Source organism: Hyaloscypha bicolor, assembly GCF_002865645.1.
Source record: "Hyaloscypha bicolor E unplaced genomic scaffold K444scaffold_116, whole genome shotgun sequence".
Lineage (NCBI taxonomy): Eukaryota > Fungi > Ascomycota > Leotiomycetes > Helotiales > Hyaloscyphaceae > Hyaloscypha > Hyaloscypha bicolor.
In genome coordinates this window covers 257,195-284,992 of record NW_020194618.1, presented here as the reverse complement: position 1 = coordinate 284,992, position 27,798 = coordinate 257,195, and the positions used below count along the sequence as shown (strand labels likewise).

At 48.8% G+C, this 27,798-nt stretch overlaps 9 protein-coding genes across 9 annotated transcripts; 2 read left to right on the top strand and 7 right to left on the bottom strand.

Annotated features, from left to right (window-relative positions):
* Positions 1–332: 332 nt before the first annotated feature.
* K444DRAFT_592940 (aldo-keto reductase) lies at positions 333–2,319 on the bottom strand. Its single transcript, XM_024878273.1, has 3 exons — positions 1,764–2,319; positions 951–1,699; positions 333–884 (listed from the first exon to the last, which is right to left on the bottom strand). The coding sequence occupies exons 1-3, from the start codon at positions 1,835–1,837 to the stop codon at positions 676–678; spliced, it is 1,032 nt and encodes a 343-aa protein (XP_024734453.1). The 5' UTR covers positions 1,838–2,319; the 3' UTR covers positions 333–675.
* Positions 2,320–2,356: 37 nt separating this feature from the next.
* K444DRAFT_614943 (uncharacterized protein) lies at positions 2,357–5,589 on the bottom strand. Its single transcript, XM_024880619.1, has 2 exons — positions 5,093–5,589; positions 2,357–5,034 (listed from the first exon to the last, which is right to left on the bottom strand). The coding sequence occupies exons 1-2, from the start codon at positions 5,127–5,129 to the stop codon at positions 2,561–2,563; spliced, it is 2,511 nt and encodes an 836-aa protein (XP_024734452.1). The 5' UTR covers positions 5,130–5,589; the 3' UTR covers positions 2,357–2,560.
* Positions 5,590–5,968: 379 nt separating this feature from the next.
* K444DRAFT_665093 (uncharacterized protein) lies at positions 5,969–8,008 on the bottom strand. The gene is made up of 2 exons (XM_024887045.1): positions 7,631–8,008; positions 5,969–7,460 (listed from the first exon to the last, which is right to left on the bottom strand). The coding sequence occupies exons 1-2, from the start codon at positions 7,830–7,832 to the stop codon at positions 6,385–6,387; spliced, it is 1,278 nt and encodes a 425-aa protein (XP_024734451.1). The 5' UTR covers positions 7,833–8,008; the 3' UTR covers positions 5,969–6,384.
* An 831-nt stretch (positions 8,009–8,839) lies between these two features.
* K444DRAFT_631737 (uncharacterized protein) lies at positions 8,840–10,133 on the top strand (the record flags this gene model as incomplete). Its single annotated transcript, XM_024883408.1, has 3 exons — positions 8,840–8,925; positions 8,971–9,039; positions 9,086–10,133. The coding sequence occupies 3 exons, from the start codon at positions 8,840–8,842 to the stop codon at positions 10,131–10,133; spliced, it is 1,203 nt and encodes a 400-aa protein (XP_024734450.1).
* Positions 10,134–13,334: 3,201 nt separating this feature from the next.
* K444DRAFT_592932 (3-oxoacyl-reductase) lies at positions 13,335–14,210 on the bottom strand (the record flags this gene model as incomplete). Its single annotated transcript, XM_024878272.1, has 1 exon — positions 13,335–14,210. The coding sequence occupies one exon, from the start codon at positions 14,208–14,210 to the stop codon at positions 13,368–13,370; it is 843 nt and encodes a 280-aa protein (XP_024734449.1). The 3' UTR covers positions 13,335–13,367.
* A 2,191-nt stretch (positions 14,211–16,401) lies between these two features.
* K444DRAFT_533900 (acyl-protein thioesterase 1) lies at positions 16,402–17,246 on the top strand (the record flags this gene model as incomplete). Its single annotated transcript, XM_024875183.1, has 2 exons — positions 16,402–16,516; positions 16,597–17,246. 2 exons carry the CDS (start codon positions 16,402–16,404, stop codon positions 17,244–17,246), a joined length of 765 nt encoding a protein of 254 aa, XP_024734448.1.
* Positions 17,247–19,458: 2,212 nt separating this feature from the next.
* K444DRAFT_631733 (uncharacterized protein) lies at positions 19,459–20,501 on the bottom strand (the record flags this gene model as incomplete). The annotated part of the gene is made up of 3 exons (XM_024883407.1): positions 19,459–19,750; positions 19,829–20,243; positions 20,294–20,501. The coding sequence occupies 3 exons, from the start codon at positions 20,499–20,501 to the stop codon at positions 19,459–19,461; spliced, it is 915 nt and encodes a 304-aa protein (XP_024734447.1).
* Positions 20,502–22,982: 2,481 nt separating this feature from the next.
* K444DRAFT_614936 (uncharacterized protein) lies at positions 22,983–24,212 on the bottom strand. Its single transcript, XM_024880618.1, has one exon. It carries the CDS (start codon positions 23,923–23,925, stop codon positions 23,476–23,478), a length of 450 nt encoding a protein of 149 aa, XP_024734446.1. The 5' UTR covers positions 23,926–24,212; the 3' UTR covers positions 22,983–23,475.
* Positions 24,098–27,243, bottom strand: K444DRAFT_29799 (uncharacterized protein). Its single transcript, XM_024871698.1, has 3 exons — positions 26,912–27,243; positions 25,026–26,788; positions 24,098–24,812 (listed from the first exon to the last, which is right to left on the bottom strand). Exons 1-3 carry the CDS (start codon positions 27,085–27,087, stop codon positions 24,271–24,273), a joined length of 2,481 nt encoding a protein of 826 aa, XP_024734445.1. The 5' UTR covers positions 27,088–27,243; the 3' UTR covers positions 24,098–24,270.
* Between the last annotated feature and the right edge of the window lie 555 nt (positions 27,244–27,798).

Below are 27,798 nucleotides of genomic sequence, written 5' to 3'. Positions count from 1 at the left end.
TAAGAATTATCCGTAATGAAGATCAAACAAGCATAACACCAAACAAATACACGATCCAAGGGATGCACAACTGAGGAAACCAAACGAGAGGGTAGCAAACTGTTCACCCCGAGTTATCAAATCAAAATGTATTGAGAACCATAGTTCGTAGATGGCAATCAAAAAGCGGAGAGCAAGTGAAGGACGAGGGTAGAAGCACAAGAGCAGCCTAGTCCCGGAACCAAACCGAATCAAATACGCGATACGAAGCCGAGGTGCTTCTCCTCTCACAAACTCGCGGACATAAATAGCGCCAAGCGAAGCTTTTGTATGTCCTCGAATTAAGGTTCTTTGATTATAAATTTATTGGCATGTTTCTACGCCGCCTTTTCCGTGCCTCTTACGCCGTGTTAGCTTTTGGAGCCGATCCGGAGTTCGTCTCATAGGGCCACATGGAAGGAAGTGAGGTCTTTATTCAACTTCACCTTCAGATCTTTAGATGGAGCTCCACCAATGGCAAGACAAAAGATCAGCTGAGTTTACGACAACTAAATCAATACAACCCGGCCCAGGTCGACTCTTCTGACGACAAGCAGAGGCAAATTTAAGCCTGAATGGACATGACCTGCGAACCCCCAGACTGCCACCTCAAATCCGAATTCAAGGGAAAGTTCGAACAGGCTACTAGAATGACCTCTAGAGACCACCGAACCCCTCAAGCTCCGGGCTATCACCAAATAGCGACGATACCGAAGCAGCTGGGTACCTGGCCCCCTTCGTCCCGCCTACACTATCAATGACTTTTCGAATCCTCTCGTCATCCTCCTTGGTCAAGACAACATTCACAGCCTCCGCATTCTCCATCAAATACTTGACATGTTTAGTCCCCGGAAGCGGGGTGAAATCTATTCTCATTATCAGCACACAGTCTCCATTTCAACCATCGGAAAAAGAGCGAGAACGAGACGTACCATTTCCCTGTGCCAATACCCAAGCAATAACCAACTGCCCCACTGTAACACCCTTCCCCTTCGCCACCTCCCCCAACTCCTCAACCAACTTCAAATTCCCCCCAAAATTCTCCTCACTAAACCGCGGAAACATTGTCTTCCTCGCATCGCCCTCGGGAAAATCATCCCTACTCTTGATCGTCCCCGTGAGGAACCCCTTGCCAAGCGGCGCATACGCCACAATAGCTGTCCCGCACTCTCGCGCTGCGGCCAAAACGCCAATCTGCGGATCCTCAATCTCGAGCGCGAAAGGGGAGAACTCCATTTCCGCCGCCGCAATCGGATGGACTTTGTTCGCTCTCCTCAATGTCCTAGTACTGCACTCCGACAACCCAAGGAACCTGACCTTCCCCTCCTCAACCAAGGCCTTCATGGCTTGCACAGTGATTTCAATCGGCGTCTCGGGATCGACGCGGTGCTGAGAATACAGATCAATATACTCTACGCCCAACGTCTCAAGACTCTTTGCACAAGACGCCTTCACGTATTCCGGCGTCCCGGGGTGCAACATTTTTCCATCGACCATCACACGCCCGAACTTCGTGGCGAGGAAGATCTCAGAGCGTCGGCTGGGGTTTGCGCGGAACCAGCGTCCGAGGAGAGCCTCGTTGGGTCCGTAGCCAGAGGAGGTTACCCAGAAGTTGAGACCCATGTCCGCGGCGGCGGTGAGGACTTCCAATGATTCTTCGTCGTTGAAGGGAGGGATGGACCTGTGGGCGTCAGCCAAATGCTCGCAAGCATTGGATCCAGAGAAGAGAAGAGAAGAAGACTTACATGCCCATACATCCAAGCCCAATGGCAGAGACCATCACATCACCTATCTTTCGTTGCGGGAACTTTGGTGCCATTATTTCGTATGTTATTTTTCCAGATTTAACTTGCTTCAGGTATCACAAAGCTCGGGTTTGCATTGAATGATTGATGATGTTGTATTTCATCGTCGGTTTAGGGTATATATCCCCTCTCATCCTTCGGTGACCGGTATCGTAGAAACCCGTGAAGAGCGTCAAAGCAGGGGCTCGCACCTGCAGCCATGGCGCCGTGCCACAGCTGAGAGCTTCTCTCTCCACTGATGAACCGTCGGAGAATGGCTGGCATGAAGAATTGAAGATGTCGTTGGTGGCTGAGGAGGACGCTATACCGCATTTAGATAATCGCGCGAGGTGCTCCGGTAAGAATGATGAAGAAGTGCTAGCGGCTTAACTCCTAATTCCAGGCTACACAGTGAACAACAACGGGGATCGCAACTTGGAACTTTCCGTCTCCCGTCGATTTTATTTCTTGAGTTCAACTGGATGAACCTTTGCGAAAGAAGCTTGGCAAATACAAATATACCCCGACTTGGGGTGCTTTTGGAACTCCCCTCTCAACGGGCAAGCGGGAAATGGTATGGAAGGAAACTAAATTGGGAAGTATGTCGCCATTCTCGAATCTACAAAGTCTATGTTACACTCTATGCGCCATCCCTCAAATATATCCATGAATCCATGTCCCGTTAACCATATCCGTCCGTAATTCATCCAACACCAAATCCATAACCCATAACCCATAAATCATTATTGCCACGGCAATCATAAGAAGCTAACCCTCTTCCTCCCGTTCCCCACCAAAACCAATACTTCTTCCCCTCCCCTCCTCCCCAACCGCTCAACACCAAGACACTCCCGGCCATCACGTCCCCTAAGAACTCCAAACGCATACCTATTCACCTCGCCCCTCGCCTTAACTGCCATAAGTCGGGTGTCAAGATCTGCTTTTGATTTCGGCGCGCGAAAACTCGCGTCCTCGAGAATTTCGCTGTTGTACACGAAGCTGAAGATTTCCGCCAGACAAGAGACGTCGTGAGGGAGGTGCATCTGGTATCGATTTGGCACGATGAGGCCTAGGCCAAAGAGGTACAGGATGAGGAGCGTGAGGATGACATAGTAGGCGGATAGGTTGGGGATCATGCGTATTTCCATGCTGGGAGTCGTGAGCGGGAAGAAGATTCCGCCGGCGAGGACGGGGATGAGGATGAAGAGGAAGGAGAGCAGGGACAGGAGGGCGATGCGGTAGTGTCGTGCGCCGAACGCGGTGAGTGTGCAGGAGATTGGGAGGGCGGCTGGGTAGTCGAGGAGGAGTGATTCTTCTGCTGTGACGCCGGAGGAGTGACCAAGGGACGTCCACGGTTGGAGTTTGCGGAAGGCGATGTCGAGGGGTTGGAAAAAGAGGTAGAGGAGCATGCCAAGAAATGATGGTATGAAGCTGTAGAGGAAGTTGGCGGGTGACCAGCCGCCGACGCTGGCTACTACTGGCAGAAGCGGTGGGAATCCTTTCCTAATGGCTGTTGAAGGTAGGAAGGAGATGATGAATAGCGCGAGCAGAAAGATGAATCCCGCCACACACCAGAGCACCACGAATTCATCCCTCAGAAACCAAGGGATATACCGAAATCGCGTGTTGGTGTTGTAAAGCTCAGCGGCCATCTCGATGTCAGAGGTTCGGTCGCCGTTCAAGCCCATCCCAGACTTCTTCTCAGATAGCTTTCCAGCTTCAAGTGTGTACCGCCGCGTTGAGGCACCTTCCTCCCCCACGCAGTAGAAGATTCCCTGCGTTCGATTTGGCGTCCTCCAGTACCCCAATCTATCACTTCTCAAAGCCAACTTGTGTCGAATATCTGTCTTGTTCCTCATGATGTCCGTCCCAGGATAATCCCACAAGCAATTACTTCGTGGTAACAATGCAACGATATCCGCCAGTGACCTCGGATCCCACATTAATCCTGTCACCCGTCGATAGAAGAATAACGCTGAAATAACCGTCGCAACCAGAATCAAAATATATACAGCAACAAGGGTCCACGCGATGCCTTGCACGGTGGTCCACCGCCACACACCATTTATTTGAACAACAGAAAACAGACAACTTTGTAAGGGTATCGTAAAAACCGACAACCAGAAAAACGAATTCGCGATATCAATACTCATCGGCCCTTCCCATCTCGGCCATAACATCGTCTGAGGGAAAAGCCCCATGAATAGAGCATTAGTGCGTTTCTCCACATCACTCGTCGCCATTAGCGTGTAAGGCATGATTCTCGCCATTGCAGATATGACACATTGGACATATACAAATATGCACGCCGCGAAGATCTGCGGCAAGAAGTTGAACAAAAAATATCGACCTCCATATATACCGCCGAACCAATCCATCAGGCCATTATGGTAGGTGGAGTATATTGCGCAAAACAGGAGAGTTGCAATCATCTTGAGACATAAACATGACAGCGTAATCATCGAAGCAGGTCGTAAAATCATGGGTAAAAATCTCAGGTCGGGGTATCGTGGTGTATCGACAGGAGGATCAACTGGGATGAAAATCTCGGAATCGGATGCTCTCTTGTGTAGGAATGGTCGTGGAGGTACGTCGAGTTCGGGCGGATTCGAGTTTGGTGACAGCGGTCGCGTGGGATTGAATTTGAAGAGTCCTTCTCGAGGAGACGAACGGTGTTTTCTGGCCAGCGCAAGTGCTTCCCGCTCTCTCTCAGGAGACATATAATAACCAAGTCCCTCATCAGGTATTATTCGGTGGACGGGATACGAGTCAGAGCTGCCGTGGGATCCAGGCCGCTGAATCGCTCGACTCTCCTCATCACGAGTCAATTGATCGATTGCAAATCGTATGTATGGCGTGTCGTCTGTTGGAGTCGGCGGGTTTGAGTTTGAGTCCAAGTCTACCTCGTACATTCTTGACTCCTTCCCCGAGGCCTCAGCCCCGTCGCTCCTGATCCGCTCCTCGTCGAATCGCGCAAAGATTGGACTTCTGGGTAAGGCAGCTTCATTGGAGGCGCTCAAATGTTCGAATTCTCTGGGCCGTAGCGTCTCGAGGCTGCTCTGCTGTCCGGGAGATCGACTTCGTGAGCGAGGGGTTTGCGGCTGCCAGCGTATCACCGTCTCATCGGTGATGGTCGAGGTAAAGGAAGGGGAACGGTCTGCTTCGAGTCGGGCATTGAGAGGAGTGATGGGTCGTTCAGACGTAAGTATTCGTTGAAGCTGCGGGCGTTTATCTGGGTCGCAGGTCAGCAAGCCAATGTCTCTCGACAGCGCATCAACACCACGACTCACGATGCACGGAGTACACGGTCAAGTCTCCCAGATTCATTCTGTATGGCCTTCCGCAAGTTGCATATGCAGACTACTGGGGAATGCATTGTAAGGCGAGCCTAGCCGGTATTAACAGTCCGCTGAGTGGCTAGCATTGATTCTGACAGGAGATGGCGGGAAGCAAATGCGCGAGGCTGGAGGCGCGGTTCAGCCACCGAAATATATTTTCACTGGTCAAACACGGCACCCTCCGAGGTTTGTGATGCGCACAAGCAGGAGATGTGATATCCAGGGATCAATCCAGCCATCCGGTGATCTTTGACAGTTCCTGGGACGTTTTTGCGGTTGATGCCCAAGAATAGTTGTCAGCTACAAGGGCCTATGCAAGGCTGCCGCAAAAGACTTGGTCGCGTTTGTTTGTCGTTTTATTCTCGACCGATTCTGAGCTGAATATCGGAACAGGCTTCTCACTGCAAAACAAATTTCAAGCGTTTGTGGCCTTTATTCCAATGTGCGCATCATTCCTCAGTGAGTCGTGTTGAAAGCCAGTCACGCCTGTTTTCCCCGCCCCCTGAATTTATCGCTTCTCATTAGGCGAGACCCCGAACCTGGTCCGGAAAGTGGACACCTTTTCCGCCATGAACCTGCGGGGTTTCACGCAAAACTCAAGATCCATGTTTTCCGCCACCGAGGAACCTTTCTCGTGATCATCCAGAAAGTTCCGGAGGGCACGGTTCTTCTGTTTGGATCACGAACTCCTTCCCAACCTCTGTCAGAATTCCTTCATGCCCTGGTCTGATCCTGCGAACCAAGTGCCACAAACCATTCTGCCTTCCGTCCAGATGAAGAGATAACCCAATCTTTCGAAGGAGAGCGTAGCTTGCATTGAGAGAGAATCTGCGAGCAGTTGCACGGAGTTGATTGTATAACAATATATAGCTCTACTTTTGTACTGGCCAGAGTATGGCAAAGTGTTTCAAACAACCGCCCCCAAAAGGACACCAGCCCGCAAAGCCAATATCAATAGGATGCCCAGCGGTTTAGTCCAGAATTCTATACAAAAAGCAGTAACGCCATCCGACCCACAGCTGTTGACGCCAAGCCATTTTCCTGGACTTGCGCCTTAGCCAATCGATCCTTCCCAATTGCTCCTCCTATTCATAACGCCGCGCTATGCAACCATGATATCCAGAAAACAAACCCGAAAACCCCTGGACGATATATACAACTGGAAAACTCTAACGGAAATGACATTGTACATTGAAAAGGTTTGCCTGCATTGATGGGGTCTGTTGGGAATGCCGAAGCTCGTCTCATCGGTAAGGACCCGTTCTCTGCTTCCCCGCACCCGCGAATCCATCGCTTGCTCTAGGTGATAATCCCTTTGGAGTCTCCACGGTTTTGGCCCAGGGCTCTGCATTTGGGTGCGATTGTCCGACCAGGTAATCCCTATTTAAACGGTATCCGTCCATCGAGTCCAGCGACTCACTTTGAGGAGGCGACGCCGATGCAAGACTGGACATATCTGTAACCAGTTCGGGAATTGGGTCATACTGGGTATCATAACTCCCTGATCTTGAATGCGCACCAATATCTCCAGCCAAGTCGGCAGGGTTTGGCATATTTGCAAAGTCGGCACGCAGTTTCGCTAAACGAGTATTCATCGTCTTCAGATCCTTGCTCAGATTGCTCATCTCGTCGTAAAGATTATCTTTTTGGTCATCGCTCGCCCGGCCTAGTTGCTCTCGCACAGTCTCCCGCCTCAGTCTCAGGTCCTTGACGGTGTTTTCAAGATCGGTGATTTGGTTCTGGAGTCGTGAGTAGCGGATATGATCTTGTGCGTCTTTCGTTATCACCTTCAGCTCTTCGATGTTGGACTGGAGCCTTTTATTATTCTCTTTCAAAATCCGGCAGCGCTGCTCCAACTTTTCAATCTCAATCTCTTTGTCTTGCATCTCCTTCGCGTCATGGATCCGTGTTTGGGCAGAAGCTGCTTGATACTCACTGGCCTTAAGGTCTTGCAATACGAGGTCCTGCACACGCGTTTGTAGCCGGGCCAGCTTCTCGTCTTTCTGCTGGGTCCTCCTTTTCTCATCCTCAAGCAAGTGATTTAGCTGCGCCACTTGTTTTCTCAACCGTTGATTCTCCGTCTTTTCGGCTCTCAGGCATTTGACTTCATTCCTCAGGCGTTCAATTTCATGTAGGCCGTTCAATTCCGCTGTGATTCCGCTTTCTTCTGATGATCCTCGATCTGGGCCAGGCGGGCGCGCTTCAGTCAGTCCTTGAATTGCCGTTGCCTGAGACGATCCAGTTTCGCTTATCGTTGGAGGTGCATGCGGGGGGTAACCCACGTAAGTGTTAACAGGTATTGAAATTGTGAAAGGGTTCTCTATTCGCACGTGTTAGCACGAAAACAGTATATGTAGTTGCGCACAAGCAAGCCCCAATCTGGAACAAGAAACTACGCGCAAATTTCAGAAACTACTGGCAGACTTTGAAAGAAGGTAACGGCACAGCGCAATACGAGGAAAGGGGGCAATGGGCTATGGAAAAGCCTACTCTGACTGTCTTTAGTCGTCTGCTGTGATATATCCCTTCCCGCGCCTATGGTTGAAGCATCCAGAGGGCCATCGACTCTTCCGGAATGGCCAGCGCCTCTCACTCCGAATGAACTGTGTGAACGTTGACTGCCGGCCGGGCTGCGCGAAGCAGAAGGAGCTGGGCCTTTCTCGACTTGTCCCTTGCCCCGCTTCGCGCTCATACTGTAGCATGGTTGGCTGAGCCGGCCGGGGGTGTGCCCAGAAGTCTCGCAGTGGGGTCGCGACTGGATGCGGGTTATAAGGAGAATGTCATGGAGGTTCGTAGGCCATGTTGGCCATTGACTCGGTGAAGTTGGTGATAATGTTGAGGAATGCGGCTCTCTCTGTGACTGAACCCATCGCGGGTTTCAGATCAGAGGTGGTGGTGGGGTGTGGTCGCATTTCGTGCAGGGTGTCAAAATCAGCGCTAAGCCTCCACAAGACAGCACCTCAGCCCTCGGCTTGCGAAGTCACTTCCCTCTCATCCGTCCCGTCCACACCATCGACTTCAAGACACGATGCAGTTTCTCGAAGCTCTCCATCTTCCAAAGGTAGCGAGCAAATCTTCGCCCGATATCACGAAATATGCCCTCCTTCCAAGAGGGTATCAGAATGATCCGGCGGGAGTACCGTGCTAATAATGAAGTGTCGAATATTATGAGGCCCGGAGTTCCACTCTCTGCGGCGAACATCCAAATAGTGACCGAGCACTCTTTTGTCTCTTCCTCTCAAAGCTTTATACTTTCTTAGATCGGCAAGTATGAGGCATCGATCGAGGTCATCTCTCTGCGCTTGCTTGCAGGAGTTGGGCACAGACGCTACAGAGACCCGCCTTCCTCCCAGATCAATTCATCGTACAAGATACAGATTGCAAGGCAACCATTGTATCATTATATTGGTGGTTCGTGGCTGGAATCAAAGAGGTCTTATTGGCAATGGAAGACCTGGAAGTAGCGGGCTGCGTGTATGCGTTGGCATCACGCGCAGTCATCAGGGAATATCCCCATATCAGTCGGGCGTCGAGAATCAAGCTACGATCTCTCATTTGCTTTCAAACCTATCCCCTGTCTATCCCTTTTTAAGCCAACCATGTGTGAGTAACGCAAGACAGGTTATTTATGATGGACTCCTCAGATTCCGAATCAAACAACTCATCACGGGGAAAAGGCTAAGCGGCCAAGAAACCAACATGCAGGAGACACATAGAAACAACAGTGGGGTGGCTCCATTCTCAAGGTCTTCGACCCTCGTAAACAGTTCCGTATCTATTGATTCGTAAGTTTCCCCTCTATATTTTATCACAATACTAAGCAAGAATAGTTTTGAGGCCGTGGTCCCCAGTCTCCTGGGCCCCGACAAAGTAGCAGATCCTGACAATGCAGAGATTGAGTATGACCGTCTTTCGACAAGAAATACCCGGTTAATTGTCGCTCAGTATTTGGTTCGTCCACGGACTCACTGGCAACCGCAAGAGGACATGGACCCATGAGAAGGCTGGTGTCTTTTGGCCAGAACTCTTAGCTCGTGACTTCCCCAAAGCCCGGGTCATAACTTACGGCTACGATGCCGATGTCGTGAAGTTCGCAAAGGATTGGGGGAATGCAAGTACAGAAGGCCTCAAGAGCTATGGCCAAGCTCTAGCTCTTGCCGTTCGCAACGAGCTGCAAAATCAGGCGGGCCGTCCAATTTACTTCCTGCCACACTCGCTCGGCGGCCTTGTTGTAGAACAAGCTCTATTGGAATCAATCGGGTCAGACGTCAGTCTGCACACCGTTGCCGAATGGACGGCTGGGATTCTGTTTTTCGGCGTACCGCACCAAGGCTCACATCTTGCCAAATGGGGATCTGCCCTTCGAAAGTTGATCCCGCAGTCAATTCGCAGCTCCAACAAGAAGGTCATCGATGTCCTCAAGACAGATTCCCAAGTGTGTCAGAACCTGGACGAGGATTTCCAGAAAGAAGCAAAGCACGGAAAGCTCAAGAGCATCAAGCTCTTCTCCTTTTATGAGACCCGAAAGTTACCTGGATTCAGCAACCTAGTGGTTCCCGAGAAATCTGCTGTGCTCAAAGCCGACTTCAAATGTGCGATCGAAGGGGATCATAAGTCAATGACACGCTTCACTGGTCCCAATGATCCGGAGTACTGCAAGGTCAAAGGACAGCTGATCTATTGGCTCCTACCAGAGAATGCTGCAGTGGCAGAGGCACCGAAAAAGAAGAAAAAGAGTTCGTCCAAGATCAGTGTTCAAGGAGCCACGATCACTGGCCAGTTCCACGGACCCGTAAATGCACAGTCGAATTTTTCTGCGCGAGATTTCTATGTAACGCAGGGCGACAGAAGCACTCAAAAGATTTACCAGAGCGAGGGTCGAGCCGACCAGCATAGTTCTGACGAGTATGGTGAGCCTTCAAGCGGAAGTGATACTGGCGAGGAGGATGAAGACGATGATGACGAGGAGCAAATGTTTGTGGAAAATCAGTGACAGAGGAGCAGCCATTAGGCGGAAATTTCTCTTCTGTATACGTTGTATTTTAAAAGATGTCACTTGTCATTTTTTTGATACCCATGTATATCTTCTAGGTAAGACTTAGAAGTTGTTGCCTTCAAAATTGAGCGAGTGTTTTTCTCTCTAGCTATCTTCTTAGGGCTTCTGAATTCTTATATCTGTGTCTGGCTTCGATTAAAGTGCGAAAAAATGCTGAAAGAAGTTTTATCGATCAGATCTTGGTAGTGGAGTCTGAGCGAGGTTGTGGTGGAGAGGGCGGGGGGGGGGGCTTTTGGATATCACTCGTTATAAAACACCGTTTCATTGCTCTTAGCCGAGAAGGTGCGTAGCATACCTGTCGCTCGCAATGTCACGCCGTTTCAGCATGCTGCGGAGATCTGCACCTGTGCATACATCGAGAGCCGAGAGTATTGTCCCAACGGTCTCGACGATCTGATTGGCCAAGTGTACTTTCATTGCGCTTGAAGACCTTCACGTGGCAATCTGCTCTTTTCTGCAGACCTAGAGTTTACGTCTTCTTGTGACTATCGACGAGTTCCCTAATATATCCTGATTATGATTCCCCCCCATATTATGAACTTAATTCTCAAGTTTGCGCTTCTGCTGGTAGTAGAATGTGTTTTGTGCACTGCACTAATTCTTACAGATTCTGAGAAATGCAAGCTTAACAGCATACTCACTCATATCGCAGCCCGGCAAAGGAGAACACATCACTCCATTTTAACGCGGCTGAAGTAGCAGCCCCTGGTCTGCTCCGAACGTGGAACTTTATTTTCGTAAAGCGTCATTTACGAGTCGAGAACCCTCAGATTCCTTGTCAGACACGAGAAATGACATAGAGCAATCCCTTTTCTAATTGTATAGTACAAGGACAAAGTTGGGTGAAGGCAACTGTACCTCTGGTGCTCCTCCCTATGAATCCGCCCCACAATTTCGGCCCCCAAATTCGCGGGGCACGATATCATAAGCACTCCATTCGTCCATGACGAAGTAATATATATAACAATAACAAAGTTGCAAGAGCTTGACAGAGGTGCCTTTTAGGGAGTGCTTGTCTTCTGTGATGAAACCATTCTAAATAAATAAATAAACACGTACAAGATTACAATTGCAACTAATCCAACCCCTTTATATCACTAGCTTAACTTCCCCTTACTTTTTAGACTTCAAACGAAACGACCTCTGTGACGATTAAAGTCGGATAATGGACAAAAAACAAGACAACTGTTGGATATTTGACAGTTGGTATTTCCGCGTGGCATAACATCTTGGACATCAGGAAGTCAAGAGCATAATGATTCAATCTAAGGCTTTAATGTTAGGTGCTTTGATAAATGTTGGCATTATACCAGAGCCCTTCTCAGTCTTATCTTGTTAGGCACATTCAAGATATTATTATCAGAGTGAAAGTTAGCACCAAAGCTACTCACATTCTCTTCCTAGTTTACCTGAGAATACAAAACTCTTCTAACAGATCTTCTTCACTCCATACTTCACTTTTCAGTTAACAGCCCCAAACCTTCGCCGTCCAATAAGTTCCATCATAATGAGTCTTGAACTGGTTGGAAAAGCTGCCATACCAATATTCCACCACTCCACTTTTTAAGTAGAAATAGGCATGGTAGCCGTCGAGGCAGGACATTTCCACTCTTAAGGGAGGCGGGAAGGGTTTCTGACAAAAATGACCTATCCCCTTGACGTGACACTTCTGTTGCCCGTTATCGGTGAGTGCTGAGTTGAACCAGCATACTATAGCGTCTATTAATATCATATTTTATCGTTAGGGAAGACAAGGCAACGGGCTGACCATCTGTTCCCTCTTCATTTGTTCCCCAGTTGACATTCGCCGAAAAATCGACGCAGGCAAGTGTAACTGAGCTTAGAGCGAGAAGAGAGAGAAGTGGCGGGCTATTGAAATGCATTATGATGTGGTTGATAGCGCTGAGTCGAAATGACGAATGAGGTGACGTGGAAGAAGGATGAATCGGAAGCGCAAACTATTTGATAAGCAAAGGGCCCAGTAGATCAGACTCTCTGCGCCTCTTATATTCATTCAACAGACCAATTCAGCAAAACAAGAAGAGGGCTAGACGTTCTTACTGACAACTGTTCCATCAATCAAGGAAAGGAGGGCTTAGGCTGAAATATTCCTTTCACCTCAAAAAGTATCACGAGCTCAAGAATTATTCTGCATCACATGGAGTCACAATAGTTGATTATATGTCACTACAATCCCATATAGTCAAGTCACACCGAGCGCTGTTTAACCAGTTCGTGACCTTGTGTGATGCACTACGTAACTTCACATTCTCCATAGACTGCGGGATACTGAACTTCGTCACCATTTCTTCGCGTGGAGGGTGACACGAGTAACACCACTCTCGGGAACCTACTTCGTAACGAATACACGCCGCTACGGCTCGGTTTGCATCCGTGTTCCACGAAACCTCGCGATCTCGAACTGTTAGCCTCTGAAGCAGGATATGGGAAAGCATGGCGGGCGAAATCGGGCCGCGTGTGCACCTGAAAGGGAATTTGAACTCCGCCTATTGTGAGTGAGAGGACTTCGGGACTGTATTTGTGTCGACCTGGGTTCGACTCATTGAGCATTTTCAGAATACGTCCAGTATGCATATAAGCTATCGAAACCCTACCATAAGAAGGCAATGTGATCCGGAGCAAATTTTAGTGATTCTTTCTAGGAAAGACTATGGATTGAGGATTCTGGAAAGTCATTTACTTCGTATATCGTCCGGAGTAGCCTTGGAGCTTGGGTGGGGCTTTAAAAAAGGATTAGTATTAACAGAAGAATAGAACTTGAGAGCAACAGTCATTGACAGCAATTCTTTAGCAACGAATTTTCAGGAAGACAAATTGAAGTTTGTGGTTGAACCTCTCCGAGATTGAAGATCTTCAATCGCATTGTAGAGGTTCAGATATGTGTCCGGCAAATACATACCTTAGTTAACAGAGACCAAGACTCGCTTCTCTTTGAACACCACAAAGTACCCCTTTCTATTGCAAGTAACTGTACCAGTCTTCATTAGCCCTTAACTACTGAACAGCAGCGCAGAGTCTCTCTTGGACCAACAGATTCGCACAGCCCACTTTTCAAATGGAAGGATCCCAGAAAACAGTTTTGTAGTGACTTTTATACTCACAAGGACAACTGTGCTTCGTATTTCAAACTACTAATAAAACGCAGCACTATCAAAAATCAGTACTCAGACTCAACTCTCTCCACTCAGCAAGATCGTTCCTCTCCCTCTCCATTACTTCCTCAACTCCCTTGACATAATCACTTCCCAAGCCCAGCCTAAGGGGTAACTTCTTCCCTTCACATCTTCCCGTTCCCGTTAGCGCCTCGATAATCAATGCACTCCCTTTAACTGGATTACCGGGCTGATTGTGATTGTAGTTCTTGAACGCTTCTCTCAACGGCTCCATAGCAGGCTTCAGATCATCAATGACTTTCTTCGCCACGACTTTATTCCCCGCAGCCAGCAGATCGGTGCGGAAATATCCAGGCTCGATCACCGTCACCTCGATACCGAGATGCTTGATCTCTGAACGGAGCGCCTCAAAGACAGGCACCAAAGCAGCCTTGGCCGAGCAGTAGACACCACAACCCACGGTACCATGCCAGCCTCCTATCGAGCCCATAGCCGCAATGACACCGCTTTTGCGCTCACGCATGTACGGCAGTACGGCGCGCATAACAGCCAGCGTACCGAAATAATTGACGCTGAAACTAGTCTTTGCTTCCTCGTCTGAGGTCTCCTCGATGGCGCCTTCGAGGACAGCGCCGGCATTGTTGACGAGGATGTCGATGTGCCCGTGCTTTTTGATGGCAGAGGCAATCACGCCTTCGATTATTTCGTCTGAGGCTGTGACGTCCAGAGCTAAGGTGGTGGCTCCCAAGGCGGCAAGATGGGAGAGTTTGGCGGGGTTGCGAGCGGTAGCTATGACGGTATCGCCGCGAGCGAGGGCTTGCTGGACCATCTCACTTCCAAAGCCGGAGGAGCAGCCAGTGATGAGCCAGGTCTTTGACATGATTTCGAGGGGGCCTTGATACTTTTTGGGTATTTTTTGGGTTCGATGAGGCACTTTGCAGAATTTCCAATTGAGTCGGTTGAGGGCTTGAAATTGTTATTCTGAATGAGGACTGAGTATTTGGGACTGTGGATGTACTTATACCTTCTATGACGTGTATGAGGTGTCGGCGATGGATCGGATGCATCATGATTATTGCCGTTGGTGTTTTATGCCGACGGGGATATCTGTGAGACACTGAGATTATCCAGTGGTACTTCGGACCTAGGAGAGCCAAGGAAGCCTCAGCTTACTATGGATATAAAGTGCAACTCAATATCCAATCAGGTTCAATCGCCAAGTAATGAAAATGCATCGTAAGCATGCCAAGGACAAAATGCGGGGAGATGGTGGCTTTCGACGATGGAGGTTTCCCCCGAAAACTTAACTCCGATGACGGGAACCACACTTCCTCAGACGGCTTTAAGCAAGACGCATTTCCGTGGAGCACTACAATTACTACTTCCGGCGCCCTTGCTGCTGAGTAAGATTAGAGCTAGTCTAAGAAGAGTGTTCCGATATTCAATTTCATGCGCGAAGATCCTATCGAAACCGAGCATTAAAATATGCGTTTTTGGTTTCTCAGGTTGCGCTGCGTTGGTTGAATGATGTAACTCCGTGTAAGTAAGTTGAGAATAGAAAACCGCGTTCGTTCACTATTCAGGTAGTGAAGTAGTTCGTCAACTTGCCGAGTTCACCCCTTACGGCGAGTATACCTAGCTACTGGGAAACTTTGGACGTTACAAATACAGCGGCCTGCCTCTACCGAGTTTTGGATACAGATCCGCACTTAGCAAGTGAAGAGCAGCGCTACCAAGCGATATGAAACGATCATTTTGCCAGCAGTTCTGAGCGTGACAATGAAAATTCTGCGGCAAGCAAAATCAAGGAAGCAGTAATGTCGTCCCCCAATTGGGATGCTAAGCAAATATTGGTACATCACACCGACTGAAAGACTCAATCAGCAAGAGTGGAAAGAACTGGGACTTCTTTAATCTCCTATGGCGACCATCAAAGGGATTTTTTTAAGTGATAGAGCTTCATGTCGTCATGACAGATATCACCTTTTAACCCATCCAGCTCCCATCCGTCCGTCGCTTATCGTGACTACAACACTCTAAAAAGACCAAATAAGAACGTTATTTAAATTAAATACAAATTACGTAAATAGAACTAGAAGGGATCAAATACCTATTTTTTATTAGCATTAGAGTATATCTTATAATATAAAGGTCAAAGTTTTGAAGTGTTATGGTTGCGATAAGCGACGTGGCAGTGAGAGCTGGATAGGATAGGAAGGCAATGTGACTCTTGTAAGGAGGAGGTTCAAGTCTAGATACTCTGCAACTACCCCTCCCGTGTATATATGGCTTCTACCAAGCGTTCTTCGGGGATGCAAATGGTCGGACAATTAATCCCAGAGACTGGATGGGGGAAGATACGATATAAGTTAGACTTATTTAAGGATGGGAAAGAGGATGTCCCCAGACGATGCTCAACGAGCTTTGTCGTGCATACCTAGAGTTTAAACACCCTCGAGTGCGAAGAGAATTATACGGCGATATCATTAACATCTACACTAGCCCGAGTTCTAAAAATCTCGGCTCTGGGGTGTCCATGGGAGCAACATAGGAGGAGATCTACAACCACCAATCTGAAAGTGAAAATAGGAGATCTCATGACAGCAAGAGATTTAATGACAACAGGAGATTACATGACAATAAGTTATTCAATTGACAACATACCAGATGGAAACGAACCCAAATCTAAAATGCCTAGGGTCACGATATTTGCAAGAAAGAACTATTCCCACGCTGATCAACTATTGAGTCGTCAGCAGCTGGAATTGAATCAATGGAATATGGTCTCGACATCGGTCCTCTGCTATCGGCTCTTCTGCAAGCAATAACCGGCATTACATCTTTGTATATAATTTTGAACTGATGTAAGCGGAAATCGCCACCCTGACGATCCGGGCTCTCGGAACTCAAAATACCCCGCAATTCGGTTCAGACCCCCTGAATGCGGGGTAAAAAAAAAAAGCTAAGCCGCCCATTTCACCAACATCCATGCATTGAGTCCCCTTATATTTCAAACCCAAGTATCAATACCAGTAACTTTGAACCAACTTTTTCACTTCCACTCATCTAAAATGCCGCCAACCCAAAAACCGCCTCAGCGCGTAAACGCCTCATCAACAGGTACTTCAAAACGAGCAACAATCATCTTCCTCCATGGCTTCGGCGACGACGCAGATAGCTGGCTCAGTCTGTCCCCTCCCCTTTTGCCCCTTTTATTTTCTCCCCAAACCCAACTCAATCACAAATCTAACCTCCCCGTATTACAGACATAGCTCAACAATTCCACTCCGCCCAAAAGCTCCCCCACCTTTCATGGATCTTCCCAAACGCACCACACAACCACGAAGCCATGAGCACAGCATGGTACACACCCACCGCTTTCTCGCCCATCCCCGTTGGTCGCTCGAGTAAACCTGAAGATGAAGGTGAAGAGGATGAGTTTAATGAGGAGGGTGAGAATGAGATTTTGGAGAGCGTGGAGTATGTTTGTGGGTTGATCGACGAAGAAGTTAAGAATGGGGTGCCGGTTGAAAGGATTGTGGTTGGTGGGTTTAGTCAGGGCTGTGCTGTGAGTCTGGCTTTGGGGCTGGCGAGTAGGTATGCGGGCAAGATTGGTGGTGTGGTAGGACTTAGTGGCTACCTGCCCCGAGGGCCGAAAATCAGGGCTGGGAGGGAGCAGTTTAAAAAGAACGGAGAAGGAAAGGGAGCGATGAAGATCTTCTTGGTGCATGGGACGAAGGATATGCTCGTTCCGATGCGGGTGTTTAGGGATACGAAAGCGAGGGTAGGATATACTCTTGGTGAGAATGAGAACGAGGTGCTGGAATGTCATGAGTATGAGGGCATGGGACATGTTACGTGTGGGCCGGAGTTTAGGGATATGTGTTCGTTTTTGGAGAGGGTTGTTCCTGAGTAGGAGATGGGTGGAAAGTAGATGGGTGGAAAGTAGATGGGTGGAAAGTAGAGATGGGTGGAAAGTAGATGGGTGGAAAGTAGATGGGTGGAAAGTAGATGGGTGGAAAGTAGATGGGTGGAAAGTAGATGGGTGGAAAGTAGACATTAGATGGAAAGTAGACATTGGATGAAATGGATCTATTGTAGGGGCCAGAATATTCACAACGGAATTATACGTCCTCTCTAGTCTATAAATAAAAGAATACTTATGTACGCTAGAAAAAGCCAGAAACACCCCATGTTATCATACAATCGTCAATCTGTACAACCAGCTGCCCATCGTTGCAAAATATAAATCGTCCAAGACTGTAGGAAGGCCATTCTACCGCGGACTCCTCCCTCTGGCCTCCATCTCGAAAGTCTCGCCATGCTCCGGAGCGTGTATGGTTGGAATACTCATAGGCTTGTTCCCACTATCGGAAACACTCCTCAGATGCTCTCTATATGGCTCAAATGCCGCATTCCCCTGACGATAGCTCAATGGCCTCCCCGGTATCGCGTTCGTCTCTTCGCCTCCCTTGGGTTTCGCATAGGACTGATATTGTGTGGGGAACGGATATTCGGTATGCTGCACGGGGTATTGGTCAGGAATATTCGACTCTGGGTGATCGACAGGCTTGTAGGATTTCGCGTTCTTTCGGAAACGGTGGTAGATGATTCCGCCATAGACAAGAGGGATCCAGAAACATAATCTGCAGCCAAGGTTAGCATTCGGAGTTTGAGATTCGCAAGGACGCACAATAACGCCGCTTCGATTATAATCGCAAGCGCAGATGCGGTGTGTGATTGGCGTGAGGTCGTCAGTGAGACAATTTCAAGGATGAATAGGACGACCCATATTGTTGATTTGATAACGTTCGTGATGAGGAAGGTAAGAGGTTTTAATTTCCTGCGCGCAAGGAGAACCATTTCAGTGACTGTGAGGATCAGGCAAACGGATAGTATTGTCAACCAGATTGGAACGGTTCTGTTGTCAAGAAGTCAGCTATCATCTCGGAGGCGCTTTCAGGGAATTCCATACTGGTGCTCAACGACGTTCAGTGCATTATTATCCACCTCAGAGAGTCCCATTCTCATCAACCACTTGACTATAGCTCGAGTCGTCCACGTAATGAGAGAGATACCCAGCTGCGACTGCGACGACTCCGATCAAGAGAAGCTCGAATCCCAATTGCAGTGTCCAGAAGGGGATCAGAATGGACTTGCGCCATGGCGCGTGGGAATGATATGAAGCCGTCATCGTGATCGGTGGTCAGTCGCAACAATTTTGTAAATTTAAGAACAAATCAAATAGGAAAGAGTGAAGACCACAAACCGTGAGAGACTTGAGCGAATGTAACCTTACTCATTACGTCTGACATTCGCGCCAGCGTCAGTAGATAAAACAGGTGGATGCTGAAAATGTGCTGAGGCGGCACAATCGACACTGCCCTGCTTTCCGCATCGCCATCTTTGACCAATCCAACGAGATTGTGCCCCGCAGTTAGTCTCCATGGGGACTCAGCCGAGCCAACTTTGGCCTTGGCGCGCGAGCCGCAGCCTGATTGAGAAAGGCTCGTATTTTCCCAGCAACGAGCTGGCTGGGGAGGCGAGCGGATGTGAGGCTTTGCTTTCGCCAAGTCAAAACGTGCACAGCCAGCTGACTGGGGAAATATGCTTAAAGTTGGTGTGTTTGTGGTGCGCAATTGGATCCCCAGCCTCTTGGGCTTTGAGTGGGCAGAATAGTGCGCACAAGGGATATTGTTCAAGATCAGTCGAGGAGGTCGGGAAGTTCATCAAAGTGTGAGGCTGGCAGATGGGCGGTGAAAAATTCTGCCAGCTGAATATGGAAGAGTCAAAATATCACGTGAGCACATGTCCAATTTCGGCACTTTGGGATTGCCTTCTTCCTTCCTTCCTCATCTTGTCTCTTCTCTTCAACATATGGACCCAGAGCTCTTATCGTGACCTTCTTTGCGGGCCTTAGCCAGAACACATTTACTTAAGGGCTCCACAGAAGGGTCAAGTCGGCCCAAGCACGCCTACAATGATCTCATCCCTTGTCATAACCTCCCATTTGGTTTGTGTCTGCCCTTCCTTACATTAATTTTGGATTAGGACTGATATATGTGTGTGATCGCACACCTTGAACATGCTCCAAAGCTTTTCCTTCCCATTTGCAAAGCACATCTTCTCTAGGCAGGCTGAGCTCTGCACAGCGGTCCATTCTGCGTTGGCAGTCCATCAGCAGTGATCACCTCCCAAACCTCACTCCCGACCGTCGTCGGCGCCCAAGACAATCTCCACCGGTCCGTCTTCTTCTTAATCTGGGCAACGTGTTCTGTCGGCTTCATGTTGATTCCGTGGAAGGTGTATCCAGCTTCGACGACTTGGCGGATAGAGGCAATGGTATTGTTGAAGGGGGTGTCATTTCCCCAGTTACTTCGAGGAAAGAGACAACTAGCAATTCCCGGGAAACCACCTTCGCTATGGCGTGAGGAGCCTAGTCCCATTAATTCGCTTCTTGTGGACCTTTGGTCTCCTTTCAATTCTGGGGCAGCTTACCTGCTAGATGAAGTTGATGTGGTATTGTTCACAGCAATGCCCATGGCCAAGGGAGTCAACCAGTGGTTACAAAACTTGAAGATATCTAGCTTTGACATGCGAAGTATATCAAGCGTTGTTGTAAAACCGAACGTGTTGTTTCCAGTATTCGAGACACAACTGTGGGTAGTTCCGCCTCCATCCACCATATCTTTGCGGAACGAATAAACCACGTTGACACCACGCCAGAAATTGTCGAGGTTTTCGACGACTACGGGCATTGAGACCGAGGAATTAAAACCTAGTGTAGCTGAGGAGGGGTTATTCACAACGTTGGGAACTATTACGTTCCCTCCCACGAAGGTGACGGTTGACTCGGCTACGTCGAGAAGAGGGTACGCCTTGACGATGGCCGAGGCCACGATACCGAATGTTCCTAAATTCGAAGTAAGTGTCTACTTTCCATAGGAGCTTTGATTGACTGACCTAGACCTCCGCCACGTAAAGCATAAAACAGATCCGTGATCGTGCTCGGATCCGCCGTAACGAGCCTCTCATCAGCGGTGACAACCTGCAAAGAAAGAGCCTGATCCGATCCCAACCCATAAGCGGAGGCCAGAACGAAATGTCCGCCACTCAAGAACCAACCTCCGTAAACCCCAAGTGTGCTTCCACCAGGAACAACGATATTCATGTTATATTTGTCCATAGAAGCATACAACTCCCACGCCTCAAGTTCAGAACCGACTCAAGCTGCTGCATTGTGGTAATGGTCTTGGTTATATACTGGCAGGAACTCAAAATGTTTCAGGTAATGGGTCCAAACGCTGAGAGAACCTGCACCAGTTGATCTCCCACTAAATTCATGGCCTGTGTTTCCGCTCAAAGTCAGGAAAGTCTGTGGCCTGTTTCGGAAAACTCAATTGATGACCGATCTCAGATTTTTATTCCTCACAAAGTTCACAGCAATCTGTATCCGTTTCACTGTCGTTGCATTCACCACATACACCGGCCAACCACCTTGCGTACAGTTGCCGGTCGCGTTTAGTGTTAGCGGACAAGTGTCTCCTTCGGGCCATTGCATGAATACAGTGATTGGGTCATCAATAAAGACGCGATCGGTGCAGCCGTTTTTCACGAGATACTAGCATCTCGCCGTATCTAGCAATGCTCCACTGTAGCACATAGACACGGCTGCAAGTGGATTTGGCTTGAGTAACGCCCCTTCGAGAATGTGGTCCAATTGCGTCCACTCATCGTCAATTGACCAACCTGGAATTCCAGGGAATGCTCTGCAGCTGAATTGGAGATTGGTGCGTTGGTGTTTCAGAAAGCTATGGCAGAGGAGTTTCCAATATCTGCGTCGGTGAGTTAGATAGACTCGAAGGGAAATTGACATAGCCGGCAGCTGTGACGAGAGCGAGAAAGGAAGGGAAAAGTAGAGAACGCATGGGGTTTAGACGTGGAAGTTTTCTTCTGCTCGAAGTTCCAGCTTTGTAATTCTGCTCCCACATTCCTCTTTCAAACCCCCAATACTTGCACCAGCTGTAAGTGCAAGGGATGTCTGCGGTATTCAGGCGCGGCTTGCTCTTTATGGCTCTTGTGGACTGGTGCATTGTGCGACGGTTGAATTGCCGGACCCAGTTTTTACCAACATTGCGAGAGCACGCAATTCATTTTGAATGCGAGGTGAAGTGGTTAAACTGCTCCGTTTGTCAGACGAATATACGTTCGTACTGGCAAAATTGTGGTCGTGGTGGGGCCTCAGCCTCCTTGTCATTGCCACTCAGGGGGCAAGGGGAAGCGACTGTGGGAAAGCCGTGCCTCCCCCGCCACGGTCTATCCGGGGATTTGTTCAGTTCATCTGAAGTAAGGCAGGCAGTGGGGACTGACAGGTACGAATGTATGAACTGAAATATATATTTTTGCCTTATTAACACTTCAACCTCCAGAGCTAACTCCTCTCCAGATACCACCAAACGCCCAGCACAAAAGCCAGGAATATTTACCTCTTCTGATCACGGAAATGTACCCCTGACCCCTAGCAAACACCCGCCAAAAAACCCGGCGCAACAACCTCCAGAGACCCACGGGCACTAGACGCCTCCTTCTGAAACTAACCGGCTCGTCATTAGCACTCCCATTATCACGGTATTACTAGCCTTTGCAACGGGCAAACGGACAATACATCAAAAAAGAGCCGGAGACACAATCGCAACGTTCACCTCGTAAGACCACTAAAGAGACCGGAATCTAGGCATGCACTCTATTTCCCGTTGTCGACCGCCTTTTTCATCTGCGGATCCGGATCTAAGAGTTCCGGCCGCGCAGTTTTTCCGATATCCAGGGAGGGAATCTATCTGGGACTATTCAACACCGGTACGCGAATCAACTCAATTCTTATTTATTAGCTACCGTACTTAGAACCGCCTAAGTTGGATGGGATACCGTATTCGCAGCTCGGCCATCTACAGCGCGTTCGTGTCCGGGTTGGTAAACGGGACTAGATCGGAGCAGAACGAGAACGAGATCTAAATCTGACCATAACGCCAATTGGAAAATTACCGTCGCATTGCGAAAGCATCTCGCTTTCCCTTAAACGTCTCGATTCATTTCATTTGCTTTATTTCCAGCTCAGAACAGGCAGAGTTACCATTCGGATGTTCAATCACCAGAAGGGACATAGGGAGGGGAGGGTTTGGTTGAGCCGGCTCTTGCGGAGTGAGAGCGGAAGTTCGCTTGAACGCGGCCGAATCTCCTTGAATTGCAGCTCCCCCAAGTCTTTCTCCGTCCGCAATGTAGATCAAGGGGTTCAAGGGGCTAGAAGTCATGTTTTCCATGCCTTCCTATTCCAGGTAGAATTCGTCATCTCTGTTTCAGTATTCGTTTGCTCCTCGAGGTTTACTGGGGTTCGTTCTTCGGGACAGCTCACCATTCGTTCCACTCGACTCGTCTCGCACCTCCTCGTCTCTTTCGGGGATCCGCCACTTCTTGCACTCGAGAATAGTAAATGATAATTCGCTTTCCAAATCATTTTGTTGCATTTCGCATCAGTCCGCGGAGGTCCGTTGGTGAGTCCGCGACGAAAATTCTTCGCCCGTCCGTGGCGAAATTAATGAAAGGCCGGTCCATGGGGAAGATTGAATCCAATAAATCATGGGAAATGCGGGGTTCGTGCGCGGAGAGATCGACATTGTCCGAGGATTTTGACTTGTCATTGTTAACCTACCAAGTGATCTGGTATATTGAGTACGATATGTAGCCAGGAAATCGATATCTACGATTTACCTCAAGGCACAGAAATGAACTGAAAGTGACAGCCACTTGAAACTCGACAATGAATTGATAGTCTCATTGTACCAGATCGACCTCGAACATTGATGCGATCTACGGAAGACTCCCCTCGACGAAACGATACCGCATCGAGCCCTTGACGCCAAGAGACGCGTCATGGAGTAGTACCGGTATGGTTGGGGGGATGCGAAGGCTTGATCTTTGGTGGTAGAAGTCTTGTTGCAGGAAGTTGGGCCGTGGAGTTGTGGTGACTTTGCATCTGCACGTTTGGAGACGTGGGCGCTCCCGACGTTGGACCCCAGTATTGTGAGCTACGATTCACTCCAAGGCAAGGAGAGCAGATGAAGCAGACTAGCTTTCATTTCAGACCGGAACTAAACACCGCCTTGATTCCATTGTGCCGGGGCAGCTTCGGACATGGGGTGCAGCAAACACTCCGGGTACATGGTCTCGTTTTTCTCCAGTACAGTCGGCAGTAAAGAGGCAAGCCTTGACGCCCATAGCTTGAAAGATTGCATAAAGCAAAATCTGGGTGTCTGGAAGGGAGCAAAAGAAAGTAGCCTTCTTGCCACCGAGCATGATATGTTTGGTAATAATGCGGAGGTTGGCGCGGATCTTAGAAGCACCTGCGAATGAGCCCTTGGCAAATACAGACCCGGCTCACTTCGATGTATGCGTTCAAGACGAGTGAAAAACACCCGAAGCATCGAAGACGAAAGTTTGGCATAGGAATTCTCTATATCTGGTTTTAAGTGCGGTGGATGCGGCCAGAAAAGATGCAAAGTGAGAGTTGTTCCTCGCCCAAAAGCATGCTGAAGAGCCATCCGAGTTCATCGTCAGAACGACTCTCCAGTTGTAGATATGTTGAAATTGGTTCGGTGTTTGACCTGACGAATTCCTGTGGACGCGGGTGAGACGTTAGTAAATTGGCTAGGCGGAACTAATCCGAGTTAATGTTGGATAGTTAAAGGGAGTTGTCTTTGGATATACAATAAAGCAGGTATACATTTAAGAGGGGGTAGTTTCAATGACCAGGTGGCCATCGGACATTGAACACGAATGCTCTATCTCTCCAAATGTTCCCTCGACTTATCGTACAGCCGATAGTCTAACCCCTTTAAATGTCTAAGATCTCTCAGAATATTGAAGTCATCACCTGCGAGTCTAGTCTACTCAAGCGCAAACATAGCCCCATGCCATCCATATGCTCGACTCAAGCGTCGCCCAATTCGTCTGGCATTCCGAAAGGGGATTTTGCCTACCGGATGTGGCTCATGGAACTGGATGCTGCGTTCAACATCAAGAGCAGATGGAGTAAATTGCCAAACAGATCCGTACAACTTCTCGGGCGCAAAGCCTGTTGCAGCCATAGCAAAGAGGAAGTCCGCCCATGGAATCTCGCCCGGCAAATCGGATTGATTAGGGTTGTAGAACAAGGCCTTGAAGACTTTGAAGGCCCGGTTTTTCAGACTGAAGACAGGGTGCTCGTCGCCAACTGCCTGTATTGGAGCAGTTTCTTCGATGGCATCCGTTTTGTCTTGCGTTGATCCCCGCGTCTTGGGCTTGAGCTTTGGCTGAAGGGGGACAAATTTAGAAGGTTCCTCGGACGCAAGTCGCAACGAAGTCAAGTGGTGTCCCAAATCGAGATCAGGCCGGGCTGTGGAAGGCTGAGCTGTGGACTTCTTCTTCTTTTCTTTGATAGGCTCGATCCCTAGGGAACCGGGGAGTCAGCAACTACTTGATACAAACCGTTTCGGGAGAAGTGGGAACAATGTCTCCTGCTCAGTGCAGAGTATTCCGGAAAGACTGGGACATTCTCTCTTGCTCATTGAAGATTGTTCTGGGGTCAACTGGGACAATTGTCTGGGGGAGATAATCATATGGCCGTAAGGAATAGGAAAGGGGGTTCTCTCCCTACACCTACATTCGGCAGTTCGTTCCAGGGGGCCACGCGCCTCCGTGAAGATATGTTGTACAACCTGATCGAGTGACTTTCCAATTTTTCGTCTGTAGTGGGTATTGACTTTCTCCCAAAACAGATCCAGGTCAGCTTCTGCCTTCCGCATACTGTGCGTGGTAACTTTCGTCGGTCGCTTATCAGATGGGTAGTAAAACCGGCCATCTGTTGGACTGCCAAACTTGGCGACCGAGAGTCCTTGGGAGTTATTCTGGATCTCTGCGAGCGAAGCAAATCGCCGCGGAAAATCTTTTTCAACTTCGTCTCGATATTCCGCATATCCGCTGTCAAAACCGGAGGCCCACGGCTGATATATATCTAGCTCGTGTCGAATTCGTGCAATGAGGCCGAGTTCGCCGAAAATTCGAGCAACCCAAAGGGAGATTTTAGCCTTCTCTTTAGGATCGCTTTGTATGTGATGCTCAATCTCGTCCACAAGGCCCGGTAAGCTCAATAAATCGAGTTTACTGTCAGTCCAAAGGTTATTGAAGAGCCACATTAGCTGGTCTGGCTTAGTCTTGCTCTGGAGTCGAATCATATTCGATCCTGGCACATGAGGTTCTCTGTCGAATGTAGAACGGTAGTAAGGTGAGGCTGGGAGTCCGGTCTTCAGTTGGGCAATCGGACCCGTCTTCGATTGATCCAACGTATATCTGAATTTCAACAGTGCCTTCAGATATTCTGGTGGAAGCGTCTTCTCCGGAGTGATGGCATTGGAGTACTTCGCTTGGAGAGCGGCCAATTCAGTGAGTTGTTCACTGATGATATCCCAGACGACCAGTCCGCCATAAGCATCCGTGACAACGTTACCAATAACTCGCTCCCAGAACAATGGCTCATCAAGCACCGGGTGGCGCCTCCTATTCGTATCCGGCAATTTCTCTTGACGATGCTCACTCCAATCTCCGAGAACGTCTGCGAAGTAACCTGGATCTTCCCTCAAGCCACGGATGTGATCCTCAACGCTTGAACGTTTCGCATTGACTAAAGCCTTGAGGCGGTTGAAGTCGAGTCGAGCAGGGAGGCGATAGGGAGCTTCGGCAGCAATAGTTGCTAGAGTTGGATATTCCCCGCTATCTGATAACGGAGATGGTTCTGGCTTAGTTGGTGCTTCATTGACCATGGAAGACGGCTCCATTTCATGAAGAATGGAGTAGCAACATGCGAGGAGGAAGCTCAACAGTTTCTGCTGGATCTCCAAAATCATAAGGCCTTGCCCAGGCAGAAATCCAAGTCCATTGAATGTTTTCATCATAGCTTCCTCGTCATCATCCCAGGACACTAGACGTCCATATGTCCCGACTGCTTCTCCCTCGAGCAACATTGTGTACATATTGAGAAACGGAGGCATGCAAGCGCCGCTTACGTGACCCACCCGCATCGCGTCGAAGTCTGCGTGGGCGAACATTTGTGGGGTGTTTCGACCTCGTGAATTCAAAAGAAGTAGCAACGCCTTCCCCTTGACCAGATCCTCGACATTGATGTCAGGCCACATGTATGCTTCTCGGAATTTTGTTCCCCCAGATCGAACGGTTGCGGGATTCTCCTTGCGCATGGCTTCATAATCTGGTCGATGCGTAGGTGACATATTTGGCCAAGCTTTTAAAAGAATGGCCGTCCTCTGCGTTTTTGTCTTCTTCATCCAACGCCTGCGTATAACCTCCTCGTATCTTTCCAATATCTGCCGCAGTTTGTTCCATGATGATAAAACCTCTGTCGACCGTTCTCGTCTGGATAACGGGAAGTTAGCAATTGTTCAATACAAGTCAAGTCGTACCAAGAGAACTGGGACCATAGTCTCGGGGAAGAGAGACAGTAAGAAAAGTTGAAGTGATTTCTCCTCAAGCACCTACGCCTCTTTTTGAGCTTCGGCCGCAGTGGGGAATGAGGACGGTTGTGGCAGATTGAAGCCTGAAAAGTCCCCAGCTGCAAAACGCTGCATCATCTCATCGCCGACGGGCTCATTGTCGCCGCGGTTCAGAGGCAATCCGAGCTCATCGAGCGCCGGAGGGCGCATGACTTCGTCCATATCAATGATGAGTCTGTCAATGTACAATGTTGCACTTGAACTTCGGCGTTGGGAAGCTGCAGGTGGTGAAGGATGCAACAGCTGATGCAAAGGGGTCGCGAACTTGGCAGCGAGCGGACGTGCACAATGACGCCTCGTCACGTGCAGCTACCCCTTATGGTATGATTTGCGGAAGGACCAATGGAGCAATAAAACGAGAGTGGATGAGGCATATTCTGAGCTTACTTAACAGAGCGTCTGAATAGCTTGTACATCTAAGAAAATACACGCGCATCTACCTGACTTCAGATCTGAAGAAAATCGCCTTCTGTTACGAAGAGAGTCAAAGACAGAGGAAAAGAGGCCCTTTCAAATAATAGCTGCCTTAAAGGAGCCTTTACTTACCTCTTTGCATTGAGAGAAGGATCAGGGGATAGTCCTGCGTATCATGCAGTCTTAAGGTGAGTAAAAGAATCAAGAAAAAGGCAGGAACTAAGTGAGGGCTAGACACAACTTAAACACGCTTTTTTTTTTTCAGGGAAATGTGGTCGCTATAATTCAGTTTGATTTCTCAAGTTCTCTTTCTTTACCCCCTTTGTTGGCTATTGAGTTTTTATTGAGGAGTGAGCTAAGAAGTGGTTCCTTGTTTACACCCCTTTTTTCTACCCCGCCCCCTTTTCCCTGCTTTAGCGAGATTCCAAACTCCAAACAATCCCAGTGACACGTGCTCAC

Bases quoted from the DNA above. Each gene is read 5' to 3' on its own strand.
- K444DRAFT_29799 (XM_024871698.1), bottom strand. From the start codon at position 27,087: ATGGACGAAGTCATGCGCCCTCCGGCGCTCGATGAGCTCGGATTGCCT. The intron at 26,789-26,911 runs GTAGGTGCTTGA...CCCGTTATCCAG, and splicing joins GCCGAAGCTCAAAAAGAGGC to ACGAGAACGGTCGACAGAGG. The intron at 24,813-25,025 runs GTAGGTGTAGGG...CCGGTTCCCTAG, and splicing joins CCTGGAACGAACTGCCGAAT to GGATCGAGCCTATCAAAGAA.
- K444DRAFT_614943 (XM_024880619.1), bottom strand. From the start codon at position 5,129: ATGAATCTGGGAGACTTGACCGTGTACTCCGTGCATC. The intron at 5,035-5,092 runs GTGAGTCGTGGT...CCTGCGACCCAG, and splicing joins GACCGTGTACTCCGTGCATC to ATAAACGCCCGCAGCTTCAA.
- K444DRAFT_592940 (XM_024878273.1), bottom strand. From the start codon at position 1,837: ATGGCACCAAAGTTCCCGCAACGAAAGATAGGTGATGTGATGGTCTCT. The intron at 1,700-1,763 runs GTAAGTCTTCTT...TGACGCCCACAG, and splicing joins GGGCTTGGATGTATGGGCAT to GTCCATCCCTCCCTTCAACG. The intron at 885-950 runs GTACGTCTCGTT...TAATGAGAATAG, and splicing joins GGTATTGGCACAGGGAAATG to ATTTCACCCCGCTTCCGGGG.
- K444DRAFT_665093 (XM_024887045.1), bottom strand. From the start codon at position 7,832: ATGAGCGCGAAGCGGGGCAAGGGACAAGTCGAGAAAGGCCCAGCTCCT. The intron at 7,461-7,630 runs GTAGGCTTTTCC...ACGTGCGAATAG, and splicing joins GACGACTAAAGACAGTCAGA to AGAACCCTTTCACAATTTCA.
- K444DRAFT_614936 (XM_024880618.1), bottom strand. From the start codon at position 23,925: ATGGCTCTTCAGCATGCTTTTGGGCGAGGAACAACTCTCACTTTGCAT.